The sequence below is a fragment of the Tachypleus tridentatus genome, chromosome 9 (assembly GCF_004210375.1).
Source record: "Tachypleus tridentatus isolate NWPU-2018 chromosome 9, ASM421037v1, whole genome shotgun sequence".
Lineage (NCBI taxonomy): Eukaryota > Metazoa > Arthropoda > Merostomata > Xiphosura > Limulidae > Tachypleus > Tachypleus tridentatus.
Window position 1 is genome coordinate 78,668,711 of NC_134833.1, and position 22,257 is coordinate 78,690,967.

Genomic DNA, 22,257 nt, shown 5'->3' on the forward strand with positions numbered 1-22,257 from the left:
AAGAATGAGACCAGCTTTGCATTTTTTGTATACTTAATTTTCTTATGCTTTTGTTACTGTACTATTTTTCTTGCTTTCAAAGATAGTTATGTACTAAACTTGTTTAAATATCTATTGAAATACAACCTATTCAAAACTTTAAAGTAAAATTGTGACTACATTTATTACAAGACTAGTTAAAAATGGGTATAAACATAATTTTTTGTGTAATTATTTTAAGGGGAATATTGTGTCAACTATATTTCACCATAATTTTAGTGTTAGACTCTTTCATTCTATGGTAATCTTACAGATAATTTCATTATTCTGAAGCTAGGTATAAAAACAACCTAAAATTACTTTTTCAAAAACCACATTTGTAGTTTTAACACTTGTTTTTTGTTTAACTATTGTACAGGTTGTAAATATGATTGAAGAAATTTGTCAGTCACTTGCAGAAATCATATTTTGTTGGGCATGTCAGGGGATGCTGACAAAACAAGAGACATTAAGATTAATTACTCATCTTGCTGTTCACAGTGGTACTTGTGCAGATGGTACTCTAGATAATAGCACCCTTACTTTAGTTATGGCACTAATGTATGCGATTGATGTAGGGCCTCTCCAGACATGTGCAGATACAGATGGTAAGTGGTGAAAATGTGTTTTGGCTTTATTTTTATTAGTCTTCAGCTTAATTAAATCATAAATTTTAGAATACATGATTGTGAGTTTTTTAAAGTTTTGGAGATTAATATATGGTAAAGCTAGGATTAATAAATGTGAGATAAATTTAAGAAAAATGAAAGTACTTGATTTTATAATGTTACCTGAAAACTAAGAAAAGAAAGTGGGAATTTTTTTGTCAGTGTAATAAATCAGAAGTCAAGCCCATTTAATGTTAGTGGAACCTTGTTTTTGTTAATAAATTATTAATTTCCATATTAAAGTAACAAAAGTGTTTGCTTATTTGTTATTATAAAGAGTTTATTTTTTCTGTTGATTTGCATTAATTTCCAAAAACGTTTTTTCTTTGTTCGAAAAACTAAAAAAATTGGGTAGAATCATTGAATGTGTAATTTTTTTGTTTCACAGATTTGAATTTGAATTAAATTGTACTGTTTTTGTATTTTTTCACAATATTTTCATAGATACTTATACAGTATATATATTTTTATTTATTTATTTGTAGAAGTTGTTCAGAATTTGCTGTTGATAGTAAATACTAGTACAGCTATAGCTGTGCATAAAGAATTAATGACATCAGAAACCACTTGGCAAATACCAGGATTAAAGGCCGTAATACAGCTGTCATGGGCTATAACTCTTCGAACACTATCTCAGTTTCCTCCAGCTTCACAGGGTAAAGACTTGCACTATTACTGAAACAAATGCATTCATTTGATCTCAGAAATTTGAGAGTGCAGCCTTGTTTAATAGATGTAATATGTTTTGTTGTTGTTGGCAGTAAAAAAGCTTTTTTGTTAGTGTACTGAGTAGAAATGTGGCTCACTGAAATTCTTTAAAAAACATTCAGAATCATTTTGTTATTATATTTTTTTTCCTATTTATTTGGTTTTTAAAGGTCTAGATTTTGGTAGTTGTATTGAAGAAGATGAGAAAACAGTTGATGTAGCTGTGGAGAATTCAGCATTCCTTTATCTTCAAAACCTCATTGTGAGCAGCTCTTCTTTCCACCAAGAGGCAGGTTTTATGTTATTAATGAATATTTTAGCTTAATTGAAAAGTAAAACCACTTTTATTGTGACTCAGTGGTAACTTTGATAACTTAATAATGCTAAAAAAATTGGGTTTCAATACTTGTGAGAAACATAGTACAGATAGCCCATTGTTTAGCTTTGTGCTTATCAAGAAACAAACAAATTTTTGTTAGCGAGTACAACTTTGCAATCATTAACAGAATACTTGATGTTCAGGAATTGAGGTAGCTTGGATTCAGAATTATGATTTGGAAATTAATACAGACAACTTTTTATATGATAAATATAGTGTATATGCTATACACTAGCAATATATATGATGTAACACTGAGAAAATGCACACAAATCATAGAAGTTAGCAATCTGTAGAATGAAAAACAAATTGTAGATCTTATCCAGAAAAACCTTTTCAGATCTGTATGTTTGCGAATTGGTCAGGTGAACTCGATTGGAAGAAATGTCATTAGTGTTCTGATGATATTGCTTCTGATGAAGATAGGACCAGTTGTTGAAAGTGATAAGGTTTTATTGCTTTTTATTACTTAAGTTAGACATGTAAAACATTTTGTATGAGACTAGGACATGTATTCTAAAACTTATGAATTAATGTAATCTTGTAACTATATAGGCATTAGATGGAACTGGTCAATGCTTGTGTGTCTCTTGTAACCAGCCGAAATTTATTGCTTCTTTCACTCTTTTTGAATTGGTTACAAAAACTACAACTTTTATAGTGAGTAGGACTTTGACCCCTTGAATATAATTCCTGTACATGGTGAGGAGACCTACCAGGGAGAGTTCTGCGTCTTTAGTTTACCTCTTCTGAGATTTAAACCTCCAATTGTGTTTGTCATACATGACAACCCATGAAGGGGTGGAAATGATCCTGGTGATTGAGTGGGGTATTGCAACACACACCTTTTTCACATTAAATTCCTGTAGGCGTGTCCTTGGGGTATCTTGACATTGCTATAGTGTATTTGGCATTGTATCATGTTCCCTCCTATGACTCCACAATACATGGGGTCAGTGGGCAATGAATTCATCTCCCTTTTATTATGGATCCTCCTATCCAAAAAAAAAAAGTTAAAACACAGCTCATTAATAAACAACCATATCTTGAAGACTATGATAAGTAATCTTCAACTTTTTATGATCCTGTACTTTTTCGTTTTGCATTCCATGTCAGAAAAACCTTTAAGACGAATGACAAATGTTTATATTTTGTACACAGAAGGAATTAGAATGGCTTGTTGGATCTCTAAAATCAGACAAGAAGCTATGTTCTGAGGAATATATCCATTGGGGTTACTCCCCATGCTACTTTGAATTCCTTATAAGGAGTTATTGTTGAGAGCAGGTTATCATCATTTTAAGTTATAGCCATATATTCCTAACCTTGTTCAATCTTTTCAGTGTGAGAAATTTTCTCATGAAAGCATCTTGTCGTTGTTCTCTCGTGTGCTCATTGTGGTGTCAAAGACAATGATGCATGTGAGTGTCAACTTGGACCCTCGTCGTATTAACTATAAGGGTTACTATCCCTCTTACTTTCATTTTTGTCCTAAGTGGGTGGAAGAGAAAGAGGTACTTTTCAAGGCTTGGAAGTTATTGATATATGGTGCTGCACTGTGCTCTGCTGCTACAGTGGGTATGCATACAAATCTTTCTGTACCTCTGTTAGTCTTTCTCACACCATGTGAAGAATATTTTGCCTTCCATGAATAAAAAAGTTAATGAATCGGTGTCTACTCCTTACTCTGTTCTCACTGTTGCCTCCAGTGATAACCCAGGTTCATCTCCTTTGGGCTGAGCTTCTGGCGACTTTTTGGGTCCATCTTCTTTGACCCTAAGGTGCAGAAATGTTGTTTTTGCCCACAGACACTTGAATCTACTTCAGTTTGACAGGGACTTGCCTACTTGACTCAGAATCCATATAGGTTGATAGACCTCCTTCTTGTAAAGAAAAAATGGCATGGTCATAATCAGGTATGTTCTTTGCCCAGATCTCCTCCACCTAAGTAAAAATGACCACTTTCATAGAGTAGAACTGTTGAGGTTTTTGTAATTTATATGACATTAAAGTCTTGGCTGATTCCTGTCATCCTGTGTCTTTCCCAACAGGAAAATTTCCTGAAACCTGTTGATACACTCACCTATGGCAGTTTTTTTTTTTTAATATATTGGAATGACAGGTTGTGTGATAGATAAGTTCATAGTGGGGTGGTACTCTTGGTCAACCAGCATGTGCCAACCTTGTCTGTGCCAATCATTACATCATTGGAGACCATAGCCATCTACATCTCTTTGGGTTGTATCATCCCTGTTTGTTCTCCCAACCCATCTCCTGGTGAGACTTGTGATCAGTCAGACTTAGATGCTCTTATTATAACAGTTGTTGTCTTCATTTGTAATCCTGGGAGACTTTAATAGACACAATCTCCTCTAGTATTGTAGTAATATGGATGGAAGGGGGTCCCTCTGTGAAGCGTATACTCTCGAATCACAACCTCTCTTCAGTACTGGTTCTTTTACATATTTTCATGCACTTATTCAACATTTTACTACTATTGATCTCCATCTGTTCTTCATTTTTTCCTCATTTCTCTTGGAGGGTTGACAGTGATGCACAGGTAGTTATTGTTTTCCTATTGTTTTGAAGGAGATTGACCATGATGTATGCCAACCAGCCAGAGCATGATAAAACTAGGACCAGGCTGATTGTCTTTCTTTCACCTCTCTCTCACAACTCAGTCCTTTTTTTGTTCATCTTCCATCTGTTAACGAGTGCACAGAGGCAGTAACTGATTACATCATTCAAGTAGCTGTTCATTCTATACTGAAAACCCAATTGTATCCTTTCTCATGGTGGTCTCCAATCTACCAGTAGACATGAAAAGCTCAGAAATGAGTTTCAGATACCTTTCACAGGCATCCCACTTTTTCTGATGGGATTACTTTCCAGCACTGCTGTGGTCATACTCAGCAGGTAAGAAATCATTGCTAAAAGGAATCTTGGATTAAGTCTACAACTACCATCACTTCTACACCAGTTTCAAAGTCATATGATGGGACAAGATTTGGAAGATCAGTAGAAGGTACACTTCCCACTACCTCTTCTTCTTGCTCTCCAATGACAAGAAAGTTGTTGATGTACAGAGCATTGCTGATGCTCTTGGTGTAAACTTTGCTTATCTTTCTAGTACTTTTGTTTTTTTCCCTGTTTTATTGGCCATCAAATCTTGGGCAGAGCAATTGCCTCTTTTGTTTTAAGTTGATAATTACTCCTTTACTCTGGAACTCCAGCTTACTCTTCATTGATCTGGCATTACATTAGTCAGACCTGATGATATTTACTTTTAGATGCTGCATCATCTTTCTCTGTATCTGTTGGTTTTCTTCTGATAGGAGAACATGTTTCCTGATGCTTGATGCAAGGCTGTTGTCTACATTTTTCTAAGCTTAAGAATGGTCCCAATATTCCTTCTAATTGTCATCCAGTTGCTTTGACTGCCTGTCTTAAGGTTTTAAAGAGGATGGTTAATTCCCATTTTGTTTGGTTCTTTGAATCAAACAAGCTTCTCTTGCCCACCCATTGTGGGTTCAGTTGACAGAGCCCCACCATGGTGGACCATCTGATTCGATTTGCAACATCTATTTGAGAGAAAATTTTGTTTCTGTTTTCATTGATCTAAAGAAAGCTTTGACACTTCAGCATTTTGCAGAACCTCCATTCATGTTGGTTGCATGGACACTTGCCTATTTTTATTTGTAATTTTTTTATTTGACAAGTGATTCCAAGTGTGTGTTTCACCTTTTCTTTCACACAAGAACTTGGAGTTCCTCAGGGCCTTGTCTTTTAAGTATCAAGATAAGTGTTCTTATTCACCAACTTCATCCTACTGTTGCAAATAGTCTGTGTTGACAACTTCCACATTTGAAGTAGGCCATTCAATGTGAGATTTATTGAGATTCAACTTTAGACTGCCCTCAATCACTTGTTGAAGTGCACAATAGCAAATGGTTTTACATTTTCTGTTTTTTTTTTTAAATTGTTAGCATTCAGTGCTGCCATCAACAGGGTCTACACCCTAATTCTCAGCTCCATCTTGGTGATGTTCTTCCATGATCCCTGAGGCAAAGTTCTTGGGTCTTGTCTTTGACTGTAAGCTTACTTTCTTTCCTCACATCAAGTAGCTACGTGTCAAATTTGCAAGGACACTGAACATCATTCATGTCTTCTCTTCCACCTCTTGGGGAGCATCCTTTTCTTAATTTCTGCTGTTTGCAACTTTCTTGACAGTATGGTACAAAACTTTGTTACTTACCCCAGCATCCCACCTGGGATTGACTTTGTTCCTCAGTAGCTTTTCCTCTTTCAAAACAGATGGTCTGCCTTTCTGACCTTTGGCATTCATGTACATGCAAAACTGGCTAAATTGGGTCTTGTATTTAATGATGTTGTTGTTTCCAGTAACCAGCCCATTTCTGTCTGGCTTCTTACCATCTCCTGATGTGACCTTTCTTCGAGTCACTTGAAGAATGTGGATACTCCCAGTTGGAAGTGCTGTCTTCTATTTACTGAACATCTTTTGGACCATCCTTCCATTCCTGCTTATATGGATGATTCAAAATCTGATGACTCTGAGGGCTCTGCCATGTTTTATTGTGGCTTTGTGGTTTCTCTGCTCACTGTGAAGTTGTATGCTTCAGATCGTATAGAAGCCATGCAGCACACTGATTGTACTGTATACATTGTCTCTCATAACTGTCTCCTGATCCTGGAATTGTGTCACATTAATTTTTAACCAGCTTTTATCAATATTCCAAAATGACTAGACCATTTTTTGTTATCTTCTGTTTCTATCCAGTTTTTATGGATACCTGGCCATGTCAGTATTCATGGGAATGAGCTTACTGACCCTGAAGCTAATTCCTTCTGCTCTGGTGCTGTTAAAACTGTGCCTGTCCCATATATGGATTACAGGCTTGTATTCAAGGCATAGCTTTATACCAGTTTGCAGTTGACTTAGTGTGAGCAATGCAATAACAAGCTTTTCCAGATAAAATCTTCTCTTGCTCTTTGGCCAATTTGTTTCCATTAGGATCGGAAGGGGGGAAGTTGTGCTTGCTAGGTTATGCACTTGTCACAGTGTTTTAACTCGTTGTTTTCTTTTATCTATGTCTGATTCACCAATGTGTAGCTTTTGTGAAACTCAAATCACAATAGCCTATGTTTTACTGTCATGCTATTGTTAAACAGTAAGTGGCAGCACCATTTTAGACATGTCTTCTCTTCAGGTTTACATCTGATATTGGATAGTGTCATTGGCAAGAGTAACACTTTCCAACTTAATTGTGTTTTCAATTTTTATGTGCCATTGGCCTTTTTAATTATTTATCTGTCTTCTGGACATTGTTTAGTTTTTAACTCAATTTATTTTTATATTTTATAGAATTTTACTTTTCATCTTTACCAGTTGTTTGGTGCAGATAGCCAAGTGATTTTGCATTATAAAATGTCAACCAAAATTCCAATAGGATCACTACTCTTGTATTAACAAAAACACTATTTCTTCTGACAATCAAGATAAGTATTGATTGTACTAGAGGAGCTTTTTCTAGATAATGACAATAAAAGGTAAATGTAATTGCATTGGTTTTACTAAACATGGACTTATAGATTATAGCTTACTTATTTCTACCTGTGTTTGAGTTGTGCATACTTGTATTTTATCTGGCATCTCTATATAATTCTTTTGATCCAAAAGTACTGATAAGCAGAAAGGCTTTCAGAATTTATTTTGTAGTCAATCTTTTACTGTAGAATAAAAGAGTTTTTATGAGGTAATTTAAATTTTTTCTGTTTATTTGTGGTGTTTTTTCTGTTTATTTGTGGTATTTTTTCTTATTACAAAACAATTTTGTAATTCGTAGGAATTCTTTGTGAAACGTGTCCACAATCTTGTGATTGACTTCATCATCTTAATGCCTTTAAAGGTTTGTGTTTTTTTTTTAGGTTCATAAGTTCTTTTGTATAATTGATAACCCACTTTTTATTTTTATATTTCTTGTATTGTAAAAAGTTTTATATGTTGGACATGCTTGCTAATGCTTTCAAAAAAATCTTTTTAAAATTTTATAAGTTAAATTTTAAGTGACAAATTGCAAATTAAATATTATAAGTTTAGCCTTTTTTTTAGTATTGTTTTTATAGTGGAAAGGATGGTGGTCTATAGAAATTAAGACTCATGAAATTTCATTGAGCTGGAAGCTTGTAAATCAGATATGTTTGAAGTCTAGAATGTTTGTTTTTTTGATATAATTATTGCTATGTAGAGTTTTTGTACTGAGATTTTCATTGAAAATAATAATTTTTGGATGTAGGTAAAGGAGCTACGTAACCGAGGTGACGAAACTGCAAGAATTATTGCAGCTCATGTGCAAGAAGGCCTAGAATCACCAGTTGATCTTCCTCGTCACTTTGAACAACTACTGGAACTGGTATTTTATTACAAAATTAAATATTACTGTTAGTACATTGCTTGGTGGTTAGGATACTTGATTTTCAACCTGTGCTATGTGGATTTGAAACCTTGTCAAATATGCTAACCCTTTCAGTCTTACAGCAGTTATAGTATACAAGTCAGTTTGACTATTCTTTAGTAAGTATTGGTCCAAGGATTAGTAATAGTTACTATTGGTCAGTTGCCTTCCCATTGTTGATAGTATGAAATTAGAGACAATGGCAAGTTACTTTGCCATGAGCAAACAAACTAATAGGAAACTTTCAATACATAAGTGGATAATACAAGCTTCAGAATGTTTTGAAATAACTCTTCCAAATAAGCATCTTTATGAAAATGTTTATTTTATATTGCTGTTATTACATATAAATGAACTTATTTGAATAATTGTAAGCTATTATTAAATAATAAAATTTGAGTAGTATAATAAAACTTAAAGGAAAAGAAAGAACTTGACACAAATGCTCTTCTTGCACTGTTACTTGTGACATGCCAAGGATGAAACTAGTAAATATGTAGCTCATGACACTGTATATCATTCAAGCATATCTGGTAAATTAAATAATTAAAAAGAAATGTAATGTAACATTATTATTATTTCTTTTTTTAGATTGCAGAATTGTATAGTAAAGACCCATTAGGTTTGGAGTTGATTTCTGAATACTGGTGTCCAGACAATACTGCCGATACCTTTACATATAGACCAATACAACGACAGGTATATACTGTCATGTTTATTCAGGGTTTGTGGTGTAAAAACATGTTGGAGCCAAAAAGTGTAGTATTATCTAACCAAGTTGAAAAATATTTGCTAATGAATTGTAAAATAACCTGAATAGTGAACCTTCAAACTATTAATGTTTTTTACCAGTGTGATGTAAAGATCTGAGCAAAATATTGTCATTCAAGTTTTCTGTAAAATGCATAGAGAACACTGATGATTATTAATGAGATGAACTGTATTGTTGATGGTAGTTTTGTGAGTAATGTATATAATTAGGGACATTGCCCCCACAAAAACTGTGTACTTATTAGTTTTAAAAAGTATTTCAAAATACAATGAGATTTATATTGACACCATCAGTAATGTAACATTAATTCACATATGTATTTAGATCACAAACATTTTAAAACTGGGCTGAATGTAATCTGTAATAAAACTGAAAGAAAATTTATGGTTACAAAATAATGTTTTTATGTATATTTTGTCTAGTTGTGACTGTATTAACATTCATATCACGGCCAATCTAGGTTTCACTGTACAAGTTTGTGCGACTAGCAGGTGATCTATTACCTGCTTCTCTCTTTGTTCCATATATGAAGATGCTAACAAGTCTCTCGGGGTCTCCTTCTTGTGCACATCATTGTTTTAACCTGCTGAAAATGAATGGACGAAATGCTGGTAAGAGTCTTGTTTTCTGTCAGAGTGGTGCATAAGATGTTGGTTTGAATTCAGTGTGTGATGAAGGAATTTTTATTTCTAGTTCACTTCAATAAACCTAACTTGTTTATTATATCTTTTGTTTATTATTATTCTTTTATTAAATTAAAAAAATGTATATTTAAAAGTAAGGAAGTTTCAGATCATGGTGCTAGTTTTTCATTTTTATTTAAAGGTATACAATGCAGCATTGTGTCATGGGATCACTTTTTTGATTCTATACATCGCTACTACACAAATCTTCGTCAGGATGCACCTATGACCTCTGACACCCAACACCTGTATCGTCAGCGCCCAATCACACGTGGAATTACCCCACAGGAAGTTGATGGGCTTACAGTTGTGCTGGGTCTAATGGAGAATGTTGTTTACCAGGTAGTTAAGATGTAGTTGTTAATGTAAAAAATATTGTAATAGTGTTTATAATTGACAGGAATGAAATTTTAAAAAATCAAATTGCTATAGACAAGTTACAAACTGAAAAAGTGTATTTTTGAATTTAGTTCAAGGAAATACACTATGGATGTATAGATAAATTGACAGTTTTGTTGTTAGTTATTCAGTTTTTAAATGCAAGATTAATTGTGCCAGTTTTCAAATTCCTTTCTGTGCATGCCACAAATTGTTACTGAGTTATTCAAAATTTTAAACCATTATTACTGTCAATGTATTTCAATGAAATTAGCATTATCAAGTATTTAAAGTATCTTTATTATTTCAGTTTTGATTCCTTTATCTCAGTAGAAACTGCTGAAACAGTAATTACAAATTTTAGGTTTGCTCTCCTTGTGCAAGTGGCTATAGCAACTGAACTTTAGATTTATATATAAGAAATGACCATGACTTAAACGTTTTACTTGCTAGCAGTAAACTACACTTAGTGTACCAGTAACTGTACACATTACTAAAATTGGCCTCAAAAGGAAAATGTTGCAGAAGTTCCTGAGTTAAAGTGTGTCTCACCCACTTGCAAAGTAGAAGTTGTGTTGCTAAGTGACAGTGTTAAGTTGAATGGCATACTTATAGTGAATAAAAAGGGCAAATTTCCCAAGTTTGATAGTGGGGTTAATCTGTCTTGCTGAAGTTAATATTAAATTGCCTGTGAGCACTTGTTGATGTGTTTAAGGTATAAATAATCAAAGATAAAGAGCAGAAGATGAAAAACTAAGTGAAAAGACAGACATGAAATTAAGTCTATGACCCAAAGAAGATAGTTTTAGATTATTTAACAGGGTCAAAAGGTATATATTTATTTTTATTTCTTAATTTTATACATTTATTGCACTGCATAGTGTTGTGCAAAAGTGTTAAGACAAAGCCAAAAATTATATTTCAGGCTGTTTTCAAAGAAGAATGGAATAAAAATCACAGGTGAAACATAAATTTTATTAATTTCCATTTATAGTGCAACAGAAACTCAGTGGAAGTGCTTGACTTAAGGAAACACCTAATATTTTGTGTGTCCCCCTTTTGCTTTCATAACTGCAGACAGTCTTTCAGGTATTGTACAACATATTTAATCAGTGATCTTTGAGAGTTTACTCCAGGTGTCTCAAATATACTCTGAAGTCTCTTTGAAAGTAACTTTTGCTTTGTCAACTTTTTGATCCATCAAATCACAGATCTGCTCAATTGGTTTGAGACTGGGGCTCCTTGGGATCTATTGCATCATTTGAATGATACAAACAGCTTTTTTCTCATGTAAATAATTTCTACATGGGTTAGACTGGTGTTTGGGATCATTATCATTTGTGGTAAAATTCTTTCACCAGTAATGCACATGTGCCATGATGGATGAGTATCTCATGGTATTTGTGCTGGTTCATTGTTTCATTTATATTGCAAATATTTCCTGTTGCCTCAGCATAAAAACACTGTTTCCCTCATACATCATGGTAGGTTTTATGTATTAAGGTAAATACCTTTAACCTTTCTTTCACTGGATGTACAACCTGTGCTTTGGACCACATATTTTAAACTTAGACTCATCTGTCTAAAGTGCACTTTTACAATCATCGACAGTCTAGTTTTGTACTTTTTAACAACTTTCAGTCTTTTGATAATACTTGGAGATTGAAATAAAGATTTTTATCTGCTACATGATCAAATGTTTCATTTTCATTGAGCCTTTTTAGACACTTTTCTGTCATTTGGTACATGGTCGTTTATCTTCTATCTCAAAGATTGCATTAATGGAAATATAAGTAGTATCGATGAGTGTAGGTGTTGTGCACTTTTCTATTTTCAAATATACCTGTCTTGGTCTCATGATGTAAAGTTTATTTGACAGTGTTTGGAGAGAATTTCAAGTCTGTGGCAATTTGTCAGATAGTCCAACCAGCATCACATAAAGCTTTTATGCAAACTCTCTGCTCTTCTGGTAGTTCTTCACTGTTTGTGGGCCATGGCATGACAACAAAACTTATTGTATAGTGCTGAACACTATTTTTATCAAGGTTTATATATGAAGCACTATTAACCCTAGTACACACACTCAAAAAAATTACGTTGCCCACACTGGGGGTCATTTTTGACCCCCACCAAAAATATTAACAAAAAATTTATTTTCATATAAGCAAAGTATAAATTTGGACAAAATATTTATTCTATACAATTTATGCATACACTCTGGGTAACTTTATGGTCATTGCAAGCCATTTTACTACATTTGATACACTTTGAAGAAGTATTTTTCCTTGAATCACGTGCGCATATTTGACACCATTTCCTAACGTTCTCTTCAGCAACTTTTTGTCTTTTTGGAGGGATCACTTCATTTGTATCTTCTTCAGGCAGTAATTCATCAGTAAGCAACTTCAGAAATTCACGTCTTGCTCTTTTTTGGTACTTTGATGCGAATTCTGGATGGCTGGCGATAGAGAAGGTAAGCATTGTATGCGGCAGCATCAAGAATGTTATAAAATAGTGCCATTGGCCACCTTTTGGTCTTTCTTTTTGTGGAAAAGAATCTAACTATTTGGTCTAGTGTATCGACTCCTCCTTTGGAGTTATAGCATGATATTATTTCAGGTTTTCCTGATTCATCATCATTGAGGGCTCTCTATGCAACGTAGATAAGAATATTCTAGAATGCTCGAGAACATTTATATAGTGTTCTAGAATGTTCTAGAACACAAAATTTCATATCAATATATTATTTGATTGTTTACCAGACATGTAATTGAGTTTTTTTTAAACGGGGGTCAAAAATGACCCCCAATGTGGAAAACGTGAATTTCGACATTAGACAAGGGGTGTAATACCCCATTTGCATAAAATACATGTTAAACGTATTAGTATAGTATGTTATTAGTATAGATTAAATTAGGTACATTTTTAGGCTCGAAAGTCACACCTTTGATATAACAACTTAAACACAAGTGGGCCCATTTTTGACCCCCACCGTGTGTATGAGGGTTAAATTGATTTCTCTTCTCATATCATATATTAGCTTTTTGCTAGCTTCTTTATACATAGTTAAGACACTGCATGGGATACTTTGACAATTACTTCAGAACTTGAATTTGGTCTATATGTTCATTCAAGCAGAACCTCTGTGACATGCATTTGGTATCAGTATATGGGAATTCTACGGAGTAAGTATTCTCACTCTGGCTCATTCAGTTGTTAACAGGGATCAGTGAAGCATTATCATAGTGCTGAAATTTACATTTTGTAATAGTATAGAAGAATTATCCCCATAAAATGGGAAAAAATGACAAAATATTCTTTTGTCCTAATACTTTTGCATGTTGATGATAATAGCTTGTCAGTGATGTTGCTCAGAAGACTGTAAATAAAATATAAATATTTACCTTCAAAAACTTTGATAGTACTTTAGGAGGTTGAAACAATTATGGAAGTTAAATGTAAAAATAGTATTTCTTTTGTACTTCACATAAAAAATAACTGCAAGTGAACTATTTTAAGTCTGAGTGTAAATAATTGCATTAAATAATGAATTTGTTTTAAAAAAAACCAGAAAAAAACAGAGTTAAATATTTTAATTTTTTTGGAAACAACATACTTTTAGAAAAGTGTTTGTTAAATATTAAACAATTTTATTTTTCTATTGAAATATGGCAAGATCAATGTTACCTTCACTCTGATAGTGTGTAGCTGGAGGTCAAATGGTTAAATATTTGTATTAGAATATGGAACATGGAAACTAATAAGTGAGGATCTGATAGTGTATGTGTTGTGATACAACTTAGATAAGTACAAAATTTTCATGTTAATTGTAATATGTGTTTAAGAGCTACATTAAAGTAAATTTTTTGTTTTTAGACCCAGTTATGATACTCTAAAATTCATATCTGTTAACAATATAGCCTATCAGTTTGGTCATTATCTAAACTTTTTGATTGAATTGTGATCTACATATGTGAAAAGGCTCAATCTAGCTCATAATTTGATCAAATATATCAGTCAATGACTGATTTTGAATGTTGATGCTTAAATTTACAATCATGTGTACTACATGACTTGATTTCAATCTTCTTGATTTTAAAACGACCAGTCTGAGAATTTTTTTTGTTTGATCAGCCATACTTTAAAAATCGCAATTTGTAAAGGGATTTCTGTCAATGCAGGCTGGATGATAAACTTGTGTGTGATTTTTCTTATGCACAGTATTTTTTGTTGTTGTTGTGTTCTTATTTTAACATGTTACAGGACGAAATGGCACGGATTGCTATAGCAGAAAACCCACAATTTGTGCCTATTGTGGTATTTTTGGGTTTAGTAAGCTGTAGTGTACCTCCAGAGTTGAAAGCTGCCTTATTGAAAACTTTGTCTGCTTTTGCTCGGACTGTTAATATAGCAGCAACCATATGGCACCACATGGAAAATTCTCAGGTGATTCTGTTTTTTAATTGTGTCATAAAAGTTTATTTTCAGGATATTTTATAATTGGAATTTTTGTAACTAAACACCTGGTGTCACTATGAAGCTTGTTTTTTTGTTGGTCATTGATCATTGTTAGTTTCTGTGAGCTGCAGTAGTTGTGAAAAAATTTGTAAAAATAAGAATGTGTCAAATCTTTATGAAAATTAGAAAATACTAATAATAAGGTTATAATATTGTTCTTGGTAGTATTGTTTAGGCTATTATTTTAAGTTTTAATTATACAAATCTTAAAAGAAGTGATCTTCAAATAAATTGTAGAGGGGAAGTAATAAATCTGTTTTTAAAGTTATACAGATGAAAATAATAATATTAGTAGATCATAAAAAATTTATACTAATTGATTTTGGAAATAATTTTTTAGAACTGTGAAATTTAATTGTGAAATTGTTTATTGTTTGGTAAAAGCTAACTGAATTATTTGTTATTAACATTGTAACAATTGTGAATGCTCTTACCTGGTAGCTATTCCTGAAATAATCATTGAACAAGTCCAGGGAAAAATATTTTAACAATCTTAGGGTAATAAAATATAATTAAAAAAGAAATTGTAATAATTAACATTCCAGTTATTTTAGTGAATTTTTATTCTTTCAAACTTCAGTAGGATATATTACCCTTGGAATTTTTAGTGTAGCACTTGGATTTGCATGAAAACAATGAAGTTTTGAAAATTGTCAAGATGGTTGGACATAGAGATTGTGACATTGTGCATAAAATGCATAAACTAAACTACTTGTATGAGGCTTGTTTCTTATATAATGCAGTGTTCAATTTGAATAATTCTTTTACCTTAGACATCTTATATATTCAAGCTTAATTGGACTTATCACAGTGAGACTTAGTTTATGAAAAAAAGCATATGAATCACAGTGGTTGAGAACTAGTACTTACATTTTTTACTAACCAAAATTTGTACCTTTGTTACATGTATTTGATACAACATGTTTTCCATTGCTAGCTTATCCCTGTGAGACCAGTTACAGGTTACCATCCAATGGGGATACAGGTGAGATAGAAGTATATTTTGGTCTATTCGTATCTGTTTTTTGTTTTATATATAAACCAATATAAACTGTATGAACTTATTATCAGTTATTTTTAACCTTTACCTGTACTGCAGGAGATCAAAGTGGCCTTTATATAGAGTGAACTTCAAAATTAATTACATAGCCTTATTATCAAAGTATGTCAATAAACTGATATCAAAACATAGTTGATAATTCCAATTTTCATATTATTAATGTTTTGATTTCTTAACTTCAAAACGAAGTATTTAAATAAATTCTCAATGACCATTTCTGTGTGCCACATGACATTCCTTACTCCAATAGTTTTAAATGTTTTTATTATCCCTATATTATGAGCCAGTCCTCTTGCTTTACTATGATATAAACAATAAAGTCTAACCCACATGTCATGCCTTCCCATGATATCCTGTCTTTCAAAGAACATAGTAATTCTTTTCACTTTTGACATTGGATAACCAATAGAAAGAGAAGGTTGTGATGTAATGAATTTTCTATTGGACTATTTTTTCTTAGTTTTTAAATTATTCAGCTTCAGTTTCATTAATTGATATTGCTGAGAACACACTACGTAATGGAATTATTTTAACCCATTTATAGCTTAATAAGCCAGTTAAATTACAAAAGATTTGGAATATTTTTTTTTTATGTGTATGATGATATTATTAGGCTAAATTACATAAGTAAAATGTAAAAATTAGAAACCTATTAGATTAGATAAGAAGACTTAAATGGGGACATAAAAACAAGGAATATAAATGAGTTGCCATCGATGATGTGATTCAGTGTCTTGTTTATTTATTAGTTATACTGTTTACAGAACAGTAAACAACAACTGTTATAAGTCTCAAGCTACATAGGATAACAGGTAATTTTCAATCTATTGTCATGCTAGAAAAAAAATGCACTTTTGATTTTATTTAAAATTTTTGCTACAGGTGACTTCAATACAATTAGGGTTGGGAAATTAAGAAACATAGTATGAAGTTCTACAGAAAAAAACTAGATATGAACCACAACAGTGGTTCATAATAGGGGTCGCAGGGAATTGCACAAAACCTTGATAGTGTTCCGACAGTTATCAAAGATTTAGTTCAAACAACAGTTTAAAATATTTGCCATTGACTGCTGTACATATATAAAAATGTACAATAAAGCACATATAAAGTTAGCCACCATATCAAGTATCCCTCTATTTACCAAATGTAATTGTAGATAATAGCATGGAGATAGAATAAGGATTTGTTTGAGTAAATAATGTCTATAGTATTCCAATCTTGTTTTCATACTTTTTATTACAATCCCTATTTGCCAATTTTTAAATCTCTAATTTTATATTTATCTTGTTCATATAGGAGGTTTTAGAGGATTATGTTAAATAACATATGAAAACTGCAAGATTTAAAAAGTATTTTTATGCTAAAAATGAAATTTATCTTGTTTTCAGACTAGTCAGTCGTAAGTCAAATGGATTTATAAATTTCTAGATAAATCTTAAGTATAAATACATTGTAATAACTGATTTTTTTTGTGTATGAATGACATTAGTTATGTTTACTTAAACTTACCAAATTTGAAGAGACACTAAGTAGTGAATTTGAAGTTATAGTAAACATTGCCGTGTATAGCTTCACAGAAATGTAGTTTAATCCAATGCACCAATGCTGTACCCAGCATTAATTGAAAAAGAAAGTTATTGTAGACCATATTTATGATTGTGTAAAAAAACGTTTCAAGCTAATGTCTGAATTTGACAAAATAACCATTTTTTTTTCTAATTTTCTGTTTTCATGTTATTCAATTTTCAAATTTTAAAGTTTAATTTCTGAATGAAATGAGTTTGCTAGTTGTATAAAACTTTGTATTTAAAATAAAAATTTGCTATAAAAGTAACTGCTAGCTTTACAGCTATCAAATGAGACTGATTTTAAAATTATTCAGAATTTCTTTTTAGGCAATTCTAAATCAATAGTTTTCAATATTTTTTAATAGTTGGTACAAGTTCATGAATGAAACTGTATGTTTGTTTGAAAAGTAAATCAGAATTGAAACACTCATGAACTTGATTTTCACATTGCAATTGCTAACAGATGGATTTAGAAGAAGTAGAAGCCAGAAATGAGGAGTTTCCAATCACTAGAGCAATACTGGGTTTGATTCACTCACTTTTCAGTAGCATCTTGTCAGAAGGATCAGGAACTAGTAGTCCAAGTTTTAATCCGTATTTGGAGTTTGTTCGTGACTGTGTCTTCTTGAGGTTTCACACAAGGGCATACAAGAATGAAGGAGAAAAGGTTTAGTATAATTTAGTAATTAATATTAAGGATGTTTTTAAGTGTTTAATTACTACCAGTTTGTCATGTTTTAGATTTATAACATGCTGAAAATGCACAGTTTTCAAAGTTTCAAATACATGGTGGCTGTAAAACCATTATGAACAGTTGGAACAATCTGTTCAGTGAACCTTGGGATTCTTGAATAATTGATATATGAGCAATAAGTTTGGAACATATTTAATCTCTTTTCAGTTAGCTGTGTAATTAACACAGATTTGAGGCATATTTAAGTAAAATTTATGGATTGAAAATTTTAAACTTGCAGATTTTTGTTTAATGATTTTTTGTGTAATTTTTTTGTGTTATAAATTCCTCTGAAGTGTACATACTTATAAATTTATACTTTTTGTTCTAACTTCACATTATATTTTTTACAATACTTTAAATCATTCATGGGTGGCCCAACATGGCCAGGTGGTTATGGCATTTGATTCAGAATCTGAGAGTAACAGGTTAAAATTCCCCTCCCAAAGACCATGCTTACCCTTTTAGCAGTGGGGGCTTTGTATTGTGATGATTAATTCCACTGTTTGTTGGTAAAAGGGTAGCCCAAGAATTGGTTGTGATCACTAGTTGAATTCACTGGTGAACTTAGGGATGGCTAGTGCAGATAGCCCTCATGTATTTTTGTTAAAATGCAAAACATACCTCATACATAGGTGAGAGATATTTTAAAAGCTTGAATAGGTTGAAAGAATGCAATAATTACATTTCAATGTAATGGGTGTAGCATGTATATATGTATTTACCTACATTTGTGAACAAAATATTAGATGTATTGTGGTGATATTTATTGAATAGTACCACAAAAATACATAAATGTTGCACTTAAGGTATTCAAGATTCAAACAATTAGAAAAATAATTGCAACAACCATTTCTTTATCACACAATTTTAAATAAAAGTACTGAACTTGCAGGAAGAATAAGAATTTTACTAGGACTGTACTTGATGTAATTTATAAATATAGTACTATAAAAATGGAATTCTTAAAAATGTTTATATCAGAACTATCAAAACACTTCCTGTGCAGTACTTCCCAGAAAAATCCTCTTTTAGAAAATGTTCATTTTTTCTGATTTTTTTTTCCTTTTTCAATGATGTACAAATACAATGATTAACAATTACTAGCACAAATAGCTGCTTGTAGGGTGGCATTTCTGCTAGTTTATTAAATTTGAAGAGATCCTGGTAATATAATTGTATTTTTACAGCACTGATAATCACAATAAAAATTTTCAAGTAAGCGTATAGTCTATTTCATATTTTCACTGTTTGATAGGGCCATATGACTTTCTCTTGGGGCTTTTCCCTGTTATGAAGCATCAACCATAGAATCTTAATATACACATGTACAAGTTACTCAGAGGATAGTAATGTTTCTGAAAAAATCTGTAGCATTATTGTAATTATTGATTTTTAAAAGTGACTGAATTAGCAACTTGCCATGTGTTGAATATAGAACAGAACAACCTAGTAAATCTTTGCTTTTCTATTTTGTAGTCATGGGATAATATTTCTTATAATGGATTCTAAACATGTGTATAAAAACAATCTCATTTCCATTTTTACAACAGCAGAAATGTTGTCACTTTATAATTTTAAAATATTTTTTTTGGTTTGGCAGTAGTATCTTAGGTGTAACGTTACTCTTTGCTGAAACATTTTAAGTATTTCAGTGTATTAAACAGTAACTTAACTATTCTATGAAGTGTTCAGTAATTTCATTCCTGGTTGTGCTGAATGCTACTTTTAATGCATGTGATTGCCATTGGTGTAATTCGTGATTTTTGAAAATAAAGCTTTTAGATAAAGTGTGTATTTCAGCATAATTTTACATCAGTTGGAGGTGATTTTTATTAAATTAAATCTGCAGGTTTCCTGTTTGTTTTTTACAGTGGGAAGTAGCAGCCTTGTGCCTTCGTATTCTAGAACAGTTTCTAAGACATTATGATATGTCTTTGGAAGACTTCCTAAGTCAACATCCTGGTGGTGGTTCCATCCCCTCTGCAGTTCAGGCAGGGTATGCTGTGATGGCTCATCTTCTTCAGGATGGAGGCTTACTTAAAATCATACTGCTTATTTTAGATGAGGGAGTCAGGCTCTTTGATCAATATTCACCCATACTAGGTAAAGATTCTTTGAAAATTAGTGATGTTAAAATAAGTTTATTAACATTTTCCTTGGTAATAGATGGTATTTCAATAACTTATCTTTATTAATATGCTTAATTTATTAACCCTTTCTCACCAATAGATCAAAGTGAGCATGTCACAACCTTTGACAGTTACATTCAAAATTCAATTAAACTATATTATTATTATTATTAACTTGTATGAATAAGCTTGGTATCAAAACATAGTAATAAATCAAATTTTAGTATTATTTACATTTTATGTTTTTACTTTTATAAGAAAATATATAAAGAAATCCTCAATCTTCCCAAGTGTGAAAACTGTGGCATCTGGTCTTTAAGCCTTCCCTCCTCTCTAATTTATTTACAACTCCTCTGAAATGTACAGAATTTAATGCAAATGATTTATCATAACATAGATGTTACTCAGGCAAAGCGATTGTTCTTGTGGCCCCTGAGGTAAAGTTGTTGGGGCTTATTTTTGATCATAAGCTTGCTTTAATTTCTCATATAAAACACTTACGTGCCAAATGTACAAGGACACTGAACATCCTCCGTGTCCTCTCTTCCACCTCTTAGAGAGCAGATCAGTGTTCTTGGCTCAGTATCTATTGTGTCCTCATTTGCTTCAAGCTGGATGATGTGTGTGGTTCCTCCAGGGCCTCAGCTTTGAAGATGCTAGATCCCATTCACCATCTGGGGCTTCAGCTCTGCACAGGAGCTTTCCACACATCTCCAGTCCAGAGTTTGTACACTGAGTTCCACAATCCTCCTTTTCACCTCTGTCATTTGCAAATTTCTTTGCAGTCTGTTATCAAGTTCTGATCCTTACCACAACATCCTATCTAGGGTTGTATCTTTTTTTTTTCTCCAGTGAGCTATGATCTTTCAGAACAGACATTCTGCCATTCTTACATTTGGCCTTCATATCCAAGCACAACTTGGTAAATTGTGTCTGGCATTTGATGACTTTGCTGTTTCTAGTGATCAGCCCATTCCACCATGGCTTCTTTTCATCCTCAGATGTGACCTTTCCCTGAGTCATTTGATGAAGGCAGATGCTGTTATCAGAAGTACTGTCTTTTCTTTGCTGAACATCTTTCAAAGATTTCTTCTATTTCTATTTATATAGGTGGTTTGAAATTAGGTGACTCTGTAGGCTTTGCCATACGCTGTTGTGACTTGGTAGTTGCTCACAGAATCTTCTTTATAGTTTGTGTTTACTACCAAGTCGTATATGGTACTTCTCTTGCTCTGTATCATGTAGAAGTTGTGCAACACATTGACTCTTAGCTCTGTGCTGGTCTTGAAATCTCTTAATTTGGGTTCCCATCCTGTTCTCATTGATATTCAACAATGACTGGTCAAGTTTTCTTGACTTTCCATTAATATCAAATTTTTCTGGATGCCTAATCCTCTTGATATTCATGGAAATGAGCTTGCTGACATTATAAATAAGTACATCTGCTTTTGTACCATCACAGCTGTGTATGACTCTTATATGGATTACAGTCCTGCAATCAAAGCTCAGTTTTGAGCCACATGGCAGATGATTTGGAGGGAGCAACATAACAAGCTTTTCCAGATTAAACCTTCTGTTTCTTTTTGGCAATTTTGTTTCTCTAATGATAAGAAGGAGAAAGATGTCATGACAAGGATATGCATTAGTCGCAGCTTTTGAACTCGTAGTTTTCTTTTATCTGTGTCTGATCCACCAATGTGCAGCAATTGTGACTTTCAAGGTAATTTTGTTTCTGGAAATAGTCCGTCACAGAAATGATCACAATGACTGCAAGCTAACAAATTTTGCACCCAGGCCACTTGTATTTCCATTTTATCTTTGGACCATCCCTCCTGTGATCAATTAAAGGTACAACAAGTGCCTGTCAAGTATCCAGATGAACATAAATGATGTCCATTGAGTCAAATTTAATCTGCAAGTTTTACAGTTCAGTCTAGAAAATGTACATACCTGAAATAAGATGTGACAAAATCTATCTTGACAAGATGTGTAGGATAAAAGAAATTGCATGAATCATTGTCTTTTGTTATGAGTATACAGCTTCTAAAATATAAAAAAAAAATCAGACAGAAGCTATAATGAGTTAGAAATATCTTGTCACCAGAAAAGAGTACTCCTGGCTAATGATGTACGTGGTAAAGTAATTGATATTCAGTTGACCATA

General features: G+C 32.6%; 1 protein-coding gene across 4 annotated transcripts in view; it reads left to right on the forward strand.

The window, feature by feature from the left end:
• The window catches only part of Nup205 (nuclear pore complex protein Nup205), a 105,976-nt gene that overhangs the window by 22,775 nt on the left and 60,944 nt on the right, over positions 1–22,257 (forward strand). For 2 of the 4 annotated variants that reach the window (XM_076455250.1, XM_076455252.1), the window contains exons 6-17: positions 398–626; positions 1,172–1,342; positions 1,565–1,683; positions 7,638–7,700; positions 8,088–8,204; positions 8,838–8,945; positions 9,479–9,629; positions 9,844–10,043; positions 14,343–14,525; positions 15,535–15,582; positions 17,692–17,895; positions 19,836–20,067. In XM_076455250.1, coding sequence (XP_076311365.1) covers positions 398–626; positions 1,172–1,342; positions 1,565–1,683; positions 7,638–7,700; positions 8,088–8,204; positions 8,838–8,945; positions 9,479–9,629; positions 9,844–10,043; positions 14,343–14,525; positions 15,535–15,582; positions 17,692–17,895; positions 19,836–20,067 — 1,825 coding nt within the window. The remainder of the gene's footprint in view (positions 1–397; positions 627–1,171; positions 1,343–1,564; positions 1,684–7,637; positions 7,701–8,087; positions 8,205–8,837; positions 8,946–9,478; positions 9,630–9,843; positions 10,044–14,342; positions 14,526–15,534; positions 15,583–17,691; positions 17,896–19,835; positions 20,068–22,257) is intronic. The other 2 variants (XM_076455251.1, XM_076455253.1) reach the window with 1 other exon arrangement.